We start from the raw sequence: 13,352 nt of genomic DNA, 5'->3' as shown, positions 1-13,352 counted from the left end.
TTGTTGGATATACAAGGTGGAGCTCAGAAAAGGTGTTTGGACGTGTGATATAAGTTTGGGATTTATTAGCATCTTGGGAACATTTAAGTACTACTTAAGTAATTAGAAAGAATTATATGATCTAAAGAGAGGGGAGAGAGGTAGAGAAGAAAAAGGGCTCACTAGTGAGCCCTGAGGATTCCCACATTTAGAGTTACTATCAGGAAAGAAGTGACAAGATGACAAGAGTATTGAAGGCAAACCACCAAAAAGCCAAACAAAGCAAGAACACAGAGGCTGTGGTATCATAGAAACCTTGAATAGAGACTCTTTCATTACAAATGGAATTGTTAACTATGCCACATTGCTTCTGAGAGGGTAAGCAAACTGAGGACAGAATTGGTCATTGGATTTTCAGAATAAAAGTCATTGGTAACCTTGACCTTGACAAGAAGAGTTTAGGTGGAAATAGGAGACTGCAAGTTATGTTTGAAAAGTAAATTAGAAATACGAGACAAAGAGGTGGAAACAGTATGTATAGACAGTTGTTTCTATAAATGTGCTACAAAGGAGAATAGAGATATAAGGTGATCAAGATATGGGGCCCAGTATGTTGTTGTTGTTTTTTTCAATAAGATGGGAAGTACTAGAATGCTTATAGGCTAGTGGGAATGGTCTGCTAGAGGAAGTAGTTGAAGATGCCTAAGAATTAAGGAAAGTTTTATTTTCATGAAGCCAAAGACTCAAAAAAATTCGTAAAAGATAACAGCATGACTTCCCAACGTAATAGAAGTTTTGTTTTTATATGAGGACCTTAAAACTCTGTAAGGCAAGCAAGAAAATGCCATTAAGTAGAAAAATACAAATCCCTGGCCTTTCTAAATAATATGACAGAGAATGAGGAAAGGTAATGGCTAAAGTAAATCAAATATATAGTTAAATTTTACATAAATAATAGCCTTTTGTAACGTTAATGCTTATTAACAACACATGTAAAGAATCTCAGTATACATACTTGACTTTTAAAAAGGCAAAATTTTAATAGTTTGAGTAGATTCTAAAAACTTAAGAATCTTAAATCCTTATCAGAAGGACTAAATAAAGCAGAAAGGATCCACTGACAAAATAAAGGATATAGGAAGCGTAATGAAAAAACAGTTTCATTTTTATGATTTTCTTAAAGGACCAAGGTAACTAATTCATGACTTTTATTTGTTACAACACTTTCATAATTGCTCATTGGAACATTATAATGGTAATTGCTTTACAATACTTATCCAATAATTTCAGCTTCTGTTTCATGTTGGTGTTTGCATCTGTTGATTGGCTTTTTTTATTCAAGGTGAGATTTTACTGCCCTTGGTATGAGTAATTTTGGAATGTACCCTGAACATTTTGAGTATTATAAGATTCTAGTGTCTATTTAAATCTTTTTTAGCATGTAGTCAGCCTGTTTAGATTCAGGATCCACATCTTGGTTCACTACTATGGGTTATTGTTCCAATGTCAAGTTAATTTACAGAGCCTCTGCAGTGCTGTTCTGTCTGCCTCCGTGTGGCTTACATGACAGACCTTCCCCCCACCACCTGTAGAGCCAGCTGGGGAGAGGGAAGGACACCCACTCTTTCCTGCAGTAGTAGGGTAGAGGTCAGAATTCCATCCACAGGCACTGCAGGCCAAGAGCAATGGCTCCTACGTCAGGGAGGAGTAGAAGTCAAGAGTACTGCCCTGTCTCCACCTGGGATCCCTCCTGCTAAGGATGGGGGCGGAGGGGGAGATTCATGACTTTCATAAAGCAATTATTATTTTTTTTTTAAGATTTTTGTTTTTATTGGGGAATTGGGGGGATGGGAACAGTGCTGGGAAGTTGGGGGAAGGGGAACAGACAAGTTGCTGTCGTTTTGTTCTTCAATCTAGTTGTGGAGGACGTTGCTTCAGTGGCCCAAGTTGGCACCATCATTGCGCTCTTCCCGGGAGAGGCAGATCAGTTGCTGGCTTCTGGACGGCCGCTCACTGCAGCTGCTAGCCGCTCACGCTGGCTGCTGGCTACACACGGTAGCCCATGGCAACCCACTGCCACAGGGGCTGCAGCCTACACCGTCACCGGCGACTCATGGCAGCCCAGCTCCAGGTTGAGCTGTTGTTCAGCATCTTAGCTGTGGAGGGCAGTGTTACTGGCCCTCATATGTGGGATCCGAACCGGGGCCCTCTGGCGTCCCAAGCCAGTTCTTAACCATCGCGCCACTCGGCCGGCCCACAAAGCAATTATTAATGGTTCTCTTTTCCTCTCCCTCTCTCCCTCCCCCTCTCCCCTACAATCTTTTAGATTAGTAAGCTAAAAATATCTATGGACTTTTTGCAGTTTAGTTAATAACAGGAGGTTACTGGAGATTCATAAGAATCCATTACATAGAACCTGAAATGTTTAACTCTTTATTCATATTAGGCTGAACAAGTTGGGAACCCGTAAGAATACAGTAAGTACTATATTCAGATAAGGGCCAAAAATACATTTGTTGATCAAATTGAAACTAAAAAAAGGTGTCAGTGAGTTTAACTCATTGCTCAGATCTGGGCTCTTTTGATTTCTGACCTTCAACCTTGTTTATAAGGCCAAAGGAGGGGAGTTGAGATAGCAAGCTATACAGATTTAGTGCCACAGTTCTTTATTGTACAGGGAAAACTTTGTGCGGGGGAAATCTTTCTCCTTCAGAAGATTTGATCTTGCAAAGAATTTGTATTCTATAATTTTTAAAACCTGTATTTGGACTTCTGTATTTCAGCTATGGTTCAAATTGGTTGAATCTAAAGAAAGAAGGAAGTAGAGCTCATGCATTTGGGGTTAATATGCAGCTCTGATGAATCATAAACTAGTTTCATCATAATCTTTAACAGAAACAGATAAGAACAAACTACTTCAATTTTTGTGAAGTTGTGTTGAGTGTATGCAGGACAATAGAACTGGTAGTATGGTATCAGAACTCACATCTTTGGAAAGGGGAGTATTTATTATATGTAGGCACTAAGCATATTTAAACTTCCTGTTTTGTAAAATGTACTCATGGAACTGGGGGCAACTGGACAGTTAGTGTCTTCTCAGATGGTGTCACAAAATATGATTTGCAAGAAATGATGCAAATGATATGATGATGAAATGGACCTCAGTATCCTTCTGGATCCAGTATCCTTCAGGACCCTTTCTAAGACAGGATCAATGTGCTATTTTAGGTGCTTAGAATGTCAAATTCCAGTTCTTAGGCAGGAGGTGTGTGTGTGTGTGTGTGTGTGTGTGTGTGTGTGTGTGTGTGTGTGTACGTACGTGCTGTGCATGTGTGTATGAAAGAGAGAAGGAGCATGTCCAAGACTAAAAACAGATCTTGTACTCTTTTACATTCATTTATTTTAAAGTAAAACACTGGAAAATAAAGTAAGAGGTACAAGGATTCAGATTAAGATCCATTTATAAATGAACTTTTAATGTAAGAATGTGAATGATTTCTCTTAGAATGAAAAGGAAAATTTTCCCACTTTTTCCTGCAAAAAGAAAATGTGTTTTATGTAATTTTTAGTTTAATGTAGTCTTATCAGTGTTTATTATAAAAGCCATATTGCAAGGTAATATAAAGTTTTATTGAAGTAGGACAGAAATAAGATACTTGTACCATTCTTTCTTAAGGCAGTACAGTGTAGTAAAGCATGGGCTATTGAACTCCACTGCCAGGTTTTAAGTTCTGACTGCCACTTCTAGATGTGACTGCATGTATTGTTTAAGCTCTCTTTGCTTAGTAACCTGCTCTGTGAAATGAGGAAATAGATTGTTGTAAAGACTAGATTAGTTAATACTGAGTACTTAGAGGTGGGCGTAGCCAATGTTCAGTGCTCAATAAATATTAGCTATCATTAATGCAGATTTTAAAGATAATATCAGTGTGAAATTGTCCTAAGGTCTCTATATTTTGGAAATTTGATGTCCCTTTGATAACTAAGCAATGAATCTAGAAGAGTAGCATAAGCTTTCTAGTATTTATCTTAAAGATGTAATTAACTAAGAAGCTTATCCTAATAGATAAAAGAATAGGTCTATAGAGAAATGTTAATATATTGGGTCACTTTAGAATCCTAATTAAATTGTACATGCAGAGGGATTTTGATCAAATACTAATAAAATTATTTTAAATTGATTACTTTTCTAGCATAATAATGATGATCATTATTTTTAATGAATGATTAATATGTGAGTTCTGAATAAATTTTATTACTTATAGTGTGTTTTTATGTTGTACTTCCAGTGTACAATATTTCATATATATTCATAAGTGTCAGAATGCAGGTGCGTGTAAGCTGCTTAATGAGACAAGTTTGTTTTTTTTTGTAAATGTGTTTCATGATTCCTATAACTTATTTATAATACTCATTAGTCTTATTATTGTCCAACTAAATCAGTAGATTTTGAAAGGAAGTCATAAATAATTTTTCAGTCCATTATTCTGAAATTTTTTAAATCAGTTTTGAAAGTCAGAAATCCAGCAGACTACTCACATTTTTATCAAGTCACTTAAGTATCTTATTTATAAGATGGAAGCTCAGTTTTTCTTTTGTTTAGTTTTTTTATTTGTTGTTAGTTTTGTCAGAAGAAAAAAGTTGAATAAAAAGTGTCATTCATAGAGTGTTAAATTATTTCCCTATTCTTACAATAGTAAAAACTATAAAATTTAATAACAAAATCTGTGGTGTAGGAATACTCCTACTTTTTAATGTTGTCATTAGCATTAAACATATTGTTGCAATAGTGCCTGGTGGGTAATAGGCACTCAATAAATATTAGCTTTATTGTTGTTGTTATGCTATTTTTATTATTATTAGAAAATAAAGTTACATATGTTTCCAGTGTACAATTCTGTAATACATCATCTATATATCACATTGTGTATTCACCACCCAGAGTCAGTTCTCCTCCCATCACCATGTATTTGATCCCTTTTACCCTCATCTTCCACTCTCCTCCCGCTTACCCTCTGGTAACCACTAAACTATTGTCTCTGTCTATCAGTTTTGTTTCCTTAATTGTTTGTCTTGTTTCTTTGTTGCTTTCAGTTTTATATCCCACATATCAGTGAAATCATATGGTTCTTGACTTTTTCTGTCTGACTTTATTTCGCTTAGCATAATAATCTCAGGATCCATCCATGTTGTCACAAATGGCACTATTTCATCTTTTTTAGGGCAGAATAGTATTCCATTGTTTATACATACCACATCTTCTTTATACAGTCATCTATCGAAGGACACTTTGGTTGTTTCCATGTCTTGGCCACCGTAAATAAAGCTGCAGTGAACATCGGAGCACATATATCTTCATGGCTAAATGTTTTCAGATTTTTTGGGTAGATAACCAGAAGGATTGCTGGGTCCTTTACTAACTACTGTTATCCCAATAAACAAAGAAAGAAAAAAAAGAGAGAAATACTGATAAACATTACATGTATGAACCTTGAATACATTATGCTAAGTCAAAGAAGTTAGTCACAGAAGACCACATGTTGCATGATTCCATTTTAATGAAATGTCCAGAAAAGGAAAATCCCTAGAACAGAAAGTAAATTTGTGGTTGGTTAGTGTGGACAATGGGGACCAGGGGTGAAGGAGGACTGGGGAACCTTTTCACAATAATGAAAATATTCTAAAATTGATTATAGTGATGATTGTACAACTCTGTGAAAATAATAGAAATATATTGTACACTATTAATGGGTGAATTATGTGGCATGTGAAGTGTATCTCAATAAAAATGTTTTTTTTAAAGAAAATAAAGTATGTTTAATTTACCTTTGGATAGGTAGCAAAATCAAGATACAGGGAGAGTCTACTTGAGCTTAACACTCCATTTTATTGTCTCTAATACTTCTAAACCCAGAGATTTATTGTATTATCTTCTGTAAAGTATAGCAGAGATTAGACTAACATATAATTTTAACCAAAATTTAATAGTATTTTTATTGAATAAGTATATCATTTTTAATCTTTTGATGACATTTACTGGTATTAGAGGGAAAAAGTCATTTTGTTACATAATTCTGTTTTTAAAAGTCTGAAACATAAAAATAAAACTAATCCTTTTACATTCTTGCACACAACATTTAACACCAGTATGAGTATACAAAACACAAATAATGAATTTTTTCTCCTTCATGTCTTGGGGGAACAGTTGCTTTAATAACTTGTGAGGTTACTTTTATTTTTTCATAGGACGGGGTAATTCTTCCCTCTTCTTTTCTTGCAGATATAGGCACATACTGTTCAGACTGTTCTAACTTCATTAAAATTTAGTACAAACGTCTTTGTCTTTTGATTTTTATGACCCAAATATTTATAATGGTCTATTTCAGTAATTCTAAGCATTCTTTCTATGTCTCCAACCCCACCTCACCTTGCTTTCCCCCCACCGCAACCGAATTGCTTCATTTCATACAAGCAATAGAACATATGTATTGGTAAATTTATGATCATTATTCCTTAATAAGATATGCCAGAAATCATTTTGTTTTTTTATTTTCTTTGTGAGAATGAATAATATACATGAAGTTCCCTGCTTTAAGTTTTTTCACTCTGGGACAGGCTCCGTTACCTTTCTCTAATTAATGAAAGGGCTTTCCTGTTTGTTTAAAGAGAAATATTTTCACTTGCTCATGGAGCTAAGAGGTAAGCCTTTGGGAGACTAAGAAGAGTGAGATTTTCAGGCAATTCTGATGGCTGAGACTGCTTACATACTTCAGATTTTTGTTTTCAAGTGGAAGGCTAACACCAAATAAATATAATTTAAACACTGCTTTTAATGGGGAAATAAACAGCATGTGAATCGTTAACAGTTTTCTCAGTGGTCTGAAAATTGCATTTCATTAAAATGAAAAGAATCAGTGGTATCTGGCTCAGAGGGAGTAGTAACCTCTAATTTTAAGGCAATTGCAAAACATTATTTTTAAATGTTGTTCTTCGTGTACTAACATTTCTGAGAATATCTTTATTTCATCTTCACATTTAACTGATAGACTGATAGTATAGCTACAGATCCACTTTTAGCTTCCTAATTCGTTTCCTTGAACTCTTAGAAAATATTATTCTTAACTGACTCTGGGTGGTGAGCACACAATGTGATATATAGATGATGTATTACAGAATTGTACACTTGAAACCTATGTAATTTTACTAACCATTGTCACCCCAATAAATTTTAATTAAAAACAATATTCTCAGAAAATATTTGTCTTTTTATTGAAGAAGTTTTCTGCTAATCTGATTCTTATTTTTTAAAACTAATTTTTTTCTTTAGAATATTCTTTCTCTGCCCTCCTTAAATTTTACCATTATATACAGGTATGGATTTTTTGGGGTAGGGGCAATCTGTTCAGTTTGATACTGTGAGAGTTTAAAATTTCAAAAGCCAGACTTACCACTTATACCCGTTTCAGTGTGTTTCCACACCAGCTGGACTACCTGCATGTAACATCAGGTACCCTGCTGTTTGTAACTGGTGCTTGATACTGCTTTTTCTTAGCCCTGACATGGTGGACAATGATCCGTTCAGAGTAATGTGAAAAGTTTGCAATCAGAAACTCTCCCCAGCCATGGTTACTTTATCAACTGTAGGTTACCTTATCCTCCCACTTAATAAGTACCCAACACTTTCTGTCTCCCAGATGTTTCCCATTCTTGTTGTGCCATCTTCTGGGTTCAGTATCCTCTTGTTTTATCAAAGACAGGATTCAGAAGTGGGAGATAGTTTGCCTTTTTTTTTTTTTTTTTTGCCAGAAACAAGCACGACTTTTTAACTTCATATGAACATATAGATTCTTTTAAAAGTTATTATATTAAATTCATAATGGCCAAACTAATCTATCAAGCGTGTTTCACTTCATCCTGTTATACTGTTTTGTTTTTATCTCTTCTGTTTCTTTCCTGAAGCCATTGCCATGATTTAGGCCTGTATTCTTTCTCATGTGGATTATTGCAGAAAACTAAATTCGACTCTGCTTCTAATAGTTACTTCCTCCAAATCATATTTCATATCATTATCACATTAATTTTCCTAAGTAAAATTTTTTCACAGCATGACTCCATATACAACCTTAGTTCCAAGCCTCTTCTCATGTTATAAAAATATTGCAATATACTTTGCTATCTTCTGCTGTTATATTTTTCCCACTTGTTAATTTATTATAGTTATATAATATATAATACATAATATTTTATTATATTTTATATAGTTCAGTTTGCATTACTAGTTTTCATTTTTTTTCTTCACAATGTTTTTCACCTTTCATAAATCAAACACACTTTGAGACACAACTGTATGCTAGTTTTTACTCTGTTCTGCTCTTCTTGCTGAACTGACAGCCTTTTACTTGAAGTCTCTAGGCCAACACTGTGCAACAGAAATGTAATGCAAAACACAAGTGGGAGGGAGATGTGTAAGTTTAATGTTCTAATAGCCACATTTAAATAAGTGCAAATGAACAGGTGAAATTAATTTTAATAATACATTTTTATTTAACCTGATATATCCAAAATATTAACATTTCAATGTGTAATTAGATAACAATTATTAATGTGATATTTTACATCCTTTTTTTATATTAAGTCTTTGAAATCCAGCTTGCATTTTACACTAACTACACATCTCTAGACCATAGTGTTTACTTGACCTCTTTTTGAATTTTAAGTATTCTTGGTTGGCATTCTCCTAAATAAACCTTTTTAAAAGTTCAGTACTTTCCTTGGATTGTAGATAAATGGACTCTTGCTTGAATGATCTCAATTTGGGTGTTTCTGTTCTATAAAGTAACAGTGCAAAGTGGTCACATCACTTAATAGAATGGATAAAAGTCCATAAAATCTCCTTTTAAGTAAACTAAATCATTTGCTAATATTGCTTAGTATAAGATAAAAATTTGATAAATATTTATATACCACGTATTATTCACATCCAAAGATGTTGTTTTAATATAAGGAACTATGGAGAATCTATAACCCAAATTTTGTCAGTTTTATTACTTAGTTGGTTTAGGTTGGAGATGTATTAACCATGCTCTGATACAAATAGTTAATTTCAATTTAAGGGGTAATCTACTTAATTTTGATAATGCTATACTTTTATTCTCTTCTAGATTCAGTTTTGAGTTTACCACCAATTATTTATTTTAGTGTGTACATTATTGTATGTTTATGTATGTGTTTCAAAAATGATTTCAGCAGCATTAATATTTTAAATATACCAGTAATAGAAATAACAATGCCTAAATATGAGTTCATAGCCTAAAAATTTATCTTCAACTAAATTTATTTAATGGTGATTTGTGGCAATAGGCATCCTAGATCATGTTATTAAATTATTTATCGTGCCACATAGGTAGATGAATAGGAGACAGTGCTCTCATAGAACATATGAATGTGACAACTGTTAAAGAAAAGAGATCCTTAACTTGAACTGTAAACAGAAAATATAGAGAAAATTGGGATAATGGATAGTAGGTAAGAGAACAGAACTTCCCAATTTTATCTCTTGACAGTTCTTCGACACTTTTAGAATATTATTAAAGGTAATTTTTTTCCCTCTTAACCACTTAGGCTGTTTAGAAACAACTGGGATTCCTTGATTTTTTTAAAAATGATTTGAGAGGCCCTAGAAATTCCCTATATCAGAGCTTCTCTTAATGTATAGATGTAGAAATAAATACTAATATTTACTGGTCTTGAGTACAAGGTATTTAGTGTGGTTTTATAATATACATGCAGGTAATTTTCAAATTAAATGTCCATTCACATTTTATTTCAAAGCCATTATTGTGCTCTCTTTATTGTGGTAGAGTGGTAGTGTAGCTATTCTGCTTTCTTTTCATTGGCTTATAGGGTGCCATTCTTTTCACATTGCCTACTGTATATAGACCACTGCTTCTCAATTTGGTTCCCCTTTCTCAGCTCCCACCCCTTTACCACTTAAATATTGGTGAACTCCAGAATTCCCTTTCTGTGTATTTGCAGATTTCATAAATTGAACCTTTCATAAAACAAGAGTATTTCAAAAAAACAGGTTACAATAACAACAGGTTGTAATAACTTTTGAAGTGTTTTAATATATCAGTGATTTACATTACTTTCAGTAAATATGACATATTATTCTTTTAGAATTCAAACCTGATTCATCTGAAAGTATCTCCTCCTAATGATCGACAAGGATCGCCAATATTATCATTCATCGTTCTTGAACAATTTAATGCCATTCACTTGGTACAAAGTGTTCATCAGTCTCTTGCTGCTCTAAGCAAAGTCATCAGAGGAACTACCTTACTGAGTTCAGAAGTACAAAAATTGGCAAGTGCTTTATTAAACCAAAAGGTAAGCTGATACTAAATATATGTGGTTTTATTTCATTATTATAAGTGACTCTCCCATCATGTATACATTTGTCAGAAATCTTGTTGTTTTAATAGTAATAGAAAACCCAAGTTAAACTAGCATAAGCCATATACAAATTAATTGGCTGATGAAGGATCCAAGGGAAACAAAAACTATGGAATATCTTACATAGATTTACTTGAGCCATTTGGAGCATATACTTGTAAACCTTGCAGAATGTGGCATCTGGACAAGGTTTGACTAGGGCTCTAAAGGACTTTAGAAAGAAAACAGTTTTGTGATTTTTTTTTCTCCTGCTGTTTACCCTCAATATAGAGAACGTGATAGTCAACCTAAACATCTTCTTTGTTCAAATATGAAAGGTAGCCTTCCTAGAACTTCATGTATCTTACTCACTAACATCAAAAAGATTTGTCTTAATTCATTCAGGCTGCTATAGCAACTTACCATAGACTGGGTGGCTTATATGACAAGCATTTGTTTTTCATACTTGTGAAGGCTGGGAAATCCAAGGTCAGGTTTCAGTAGATCTGGTAACTGCTGAGGCCCACTTCCTGGTTTGCTGATGGTCATCTTCTTGCTGTCCTTATACTCATAAAGCAGAGAGGAAAGAGAGAGGAAGCAAGCTCTGTCCTGTCTCTTCTTGAGGGCACTACTTGTCCATCAAGGAAGCTTCACCCTTATGATCTAATTACCTCCACAAAGCCTCATTCACAGATATCATTATATCAGGGATTAGGTTTTCAATATACGAATTTTGGGGTACACAAACTTTCAGTCCATTGCAATATCCAATCTTTTCCAAAAAGACTTGTTCTAGCAACCTTATGTTCCTTTTTCCTTTACCTTAAAAAAAAAAATCTCAGCTTTGTAGTGTTTTCTGAATTTAAAGTTTTTCTTTTATATATAGATTATAATTGCTATTAATCAACTGTGATTATCAGAATACTATAGTATACTATTTTACTATAAATTCTAACTACTTTTTTTTAATTTGAAGCAGAAGCATTATCAGTCATGAAAGCTCCTTGACACAGTGAAGAAACAAGTAGGAAAGCATTCTGAGAACTTTAAAGAACTTTACATTAATTCATTTAGTCATCACACTAACACTACTAGATGGTACTACTATTATCCCCATTTAATTGTGAGAAACCTGAGGCAGAGGAGTGTTAAATAAAGTAATCAGAGTCACACAAATAGTGGTTATGAAGTCAGGATTTGAACCTAGGAAGGCCTGGTTGCCATAATAAATGCAAATTATTTAAATTTATTTATCAAAAGGTAAATACTCATGAGAGCCTATTTCTTTAAAATGAACTATATCCTTAATAAGGGTAAAATATATGGTGTAGGCTATTTTAGGAGTAGAATAACAATAATATAAGAACATGTGTAGAAGAGAACAGTAAGTCCAATGTATACTTCATGGTATACAATGAAGTGTAGCAAAATTACAGTTAGATCAGATTTGGGGGCCTTTAAAGCCAAAGAAAAGAGTTGAGATTAAATGCTATAGGCAATAAGAGTGTTTTTATATAGAAGTAATGTAGCAGCATGGCTGGTGATGTGGCCCCTGAAATAGGTCTATCTGTTTGAATCCAATTCTACCATTTAATAGCTGTGTGACCTTGGGCAGGTCACTTAAACCTCTCTAAACTTTACTTTTCTCATTTGTAACTAGGAATGAAAAAGGTACCTACCTCATGGGATTGTTGGAGAATTAAATTAAATCATGGATAAAGTTATTGACACATAGCCAGCACCCTATAAATGTTGTTGTTTTTGTTATTGTTACTTTAGGTGAATTTCATTATGTAAAGGACAGCTGTTAGCGCACTGATCTAGTAACTTGTGAAAAATGAGTTTATAGAAGTAGGGGTACCATGTAGATTACTTTTTATTCATCTCAAGATGTGGCTAAGGCCATTAATAGGATAGTCCAAGAAGGTTCATGTGATATTAATAAAAAAATATAAAAGGTAATTGGCAAACCTGGTTTTGTGTTTGTTTGTTTGTTTGTTTTGCTTCTGTTAACCATCTGGGTGACCATTGGCATAAGCACTTGAAGTAAATAGTAGTTTAAATTATTTTCTATGATTGTAATATAATGTGGCTTACATTAGATCATATTGAAAGATAAAGAACTAATTTGGTGTTATTATAGGAAACACTTTTCTTGATTAACTCCAAAGGATGATAATTTAGAAAGGGTCATGTGAATAGTCAAAGGAGTCCTGAGAGAAAAAAAGAATAAGGCCCTAGGTATCATGCTCCCTGACTTCAAATTATACTGCAAAGCGACAGTAATCAAAACTGCATGGTATTGGAAGAACACAGACTAATGGAACAGAATTGAGAACCCAGAAATAAACCCACATATATTTGGACAAATAATTTTTACAAAGGAGCCAAAAACATACAATGGAGAAAAGAAAGCCTCTTCAATAAATGGTGCTGGGAGAATTGGAAAGCCATGTACAAAAGAAGGAAACTAGACTGCTGTCACCATACACCAAAATTAACTAAAAATGGATCAAAGACCTAAATATAAGACCTGAAACAGTAAATTCTGCAGAAAAAAACATAGATACTAAACACAGGACCTTGGTCTTAGAAAGGATTTTATGAATTTGACCTCAAAAGCAAGGGAACTAAAAGCAAAAATAAATGAATTGGGACTGTATCAAACTAAAAAAAGCTTCTGCAATCATTAGAGAAATGCAAGTTAAAACTACAATGAGGTATCACCTCACAACTGTGAGGATGGCTATCATCAATAAATCAACAAACGACAAGTGTTAGCAAAGATGTGGCGACAAGGGACCCCTCATATACTGCTGGTCGGATTGCAAACTGATGCAGCCATCTTGGAAAACAGTATGGAGATTCTTCAAAAATTAAAAATACAACCAACATATGACCCAGCAATCCCAATTCTGGATATTTACATGAAGAAATCC

General features: G+C 33.9%; 1 protein-coding gene across 1 annotated transcript in view; it reads left to right on the top strand.

The window, feature by feature from the left end:
* Positions 1–13,352, top strand: part of DYNC2H1 (dynein cytoplasmic 2 heavy chain 1) — a 301,806-nt gene that overhangs the window by 232,353 nt on the left and 56,101 nt on the right. The window contains exon 81 of the mRNA XM_019665532.1: positions 10,159–10,368. Within this exon, the coding sequence (XP_019521077.1) occupies positions 10,159–10,368 (210 nt within the window). The remainder of the gene's footprint in view (positions 1–10,158; positions 10,369–13,352) is intronic.

Source organism: Hipposideros armiger, unplaced genomic scaffold (assembly GCF_001890085.2).
Source record: "Hipposideros armiger isolate ML-2016 unplaced genomic scaffold, ASM189008v1 scaffold_446, whole genome shotgun sequence".
NCBI classification, from domain to species: domain Eukaryota; kingdom Metazoa; phylum Chordata; class Mammalia; order Chiroptera; family Hipposideridae; genus Hipposideros; species Hipposideros armiger.
The sequence above is the reverse complement of the archived record's forward strand: the minus strand, read 5'-3'. Positions and strand labels throughout refer to the sequence as shown.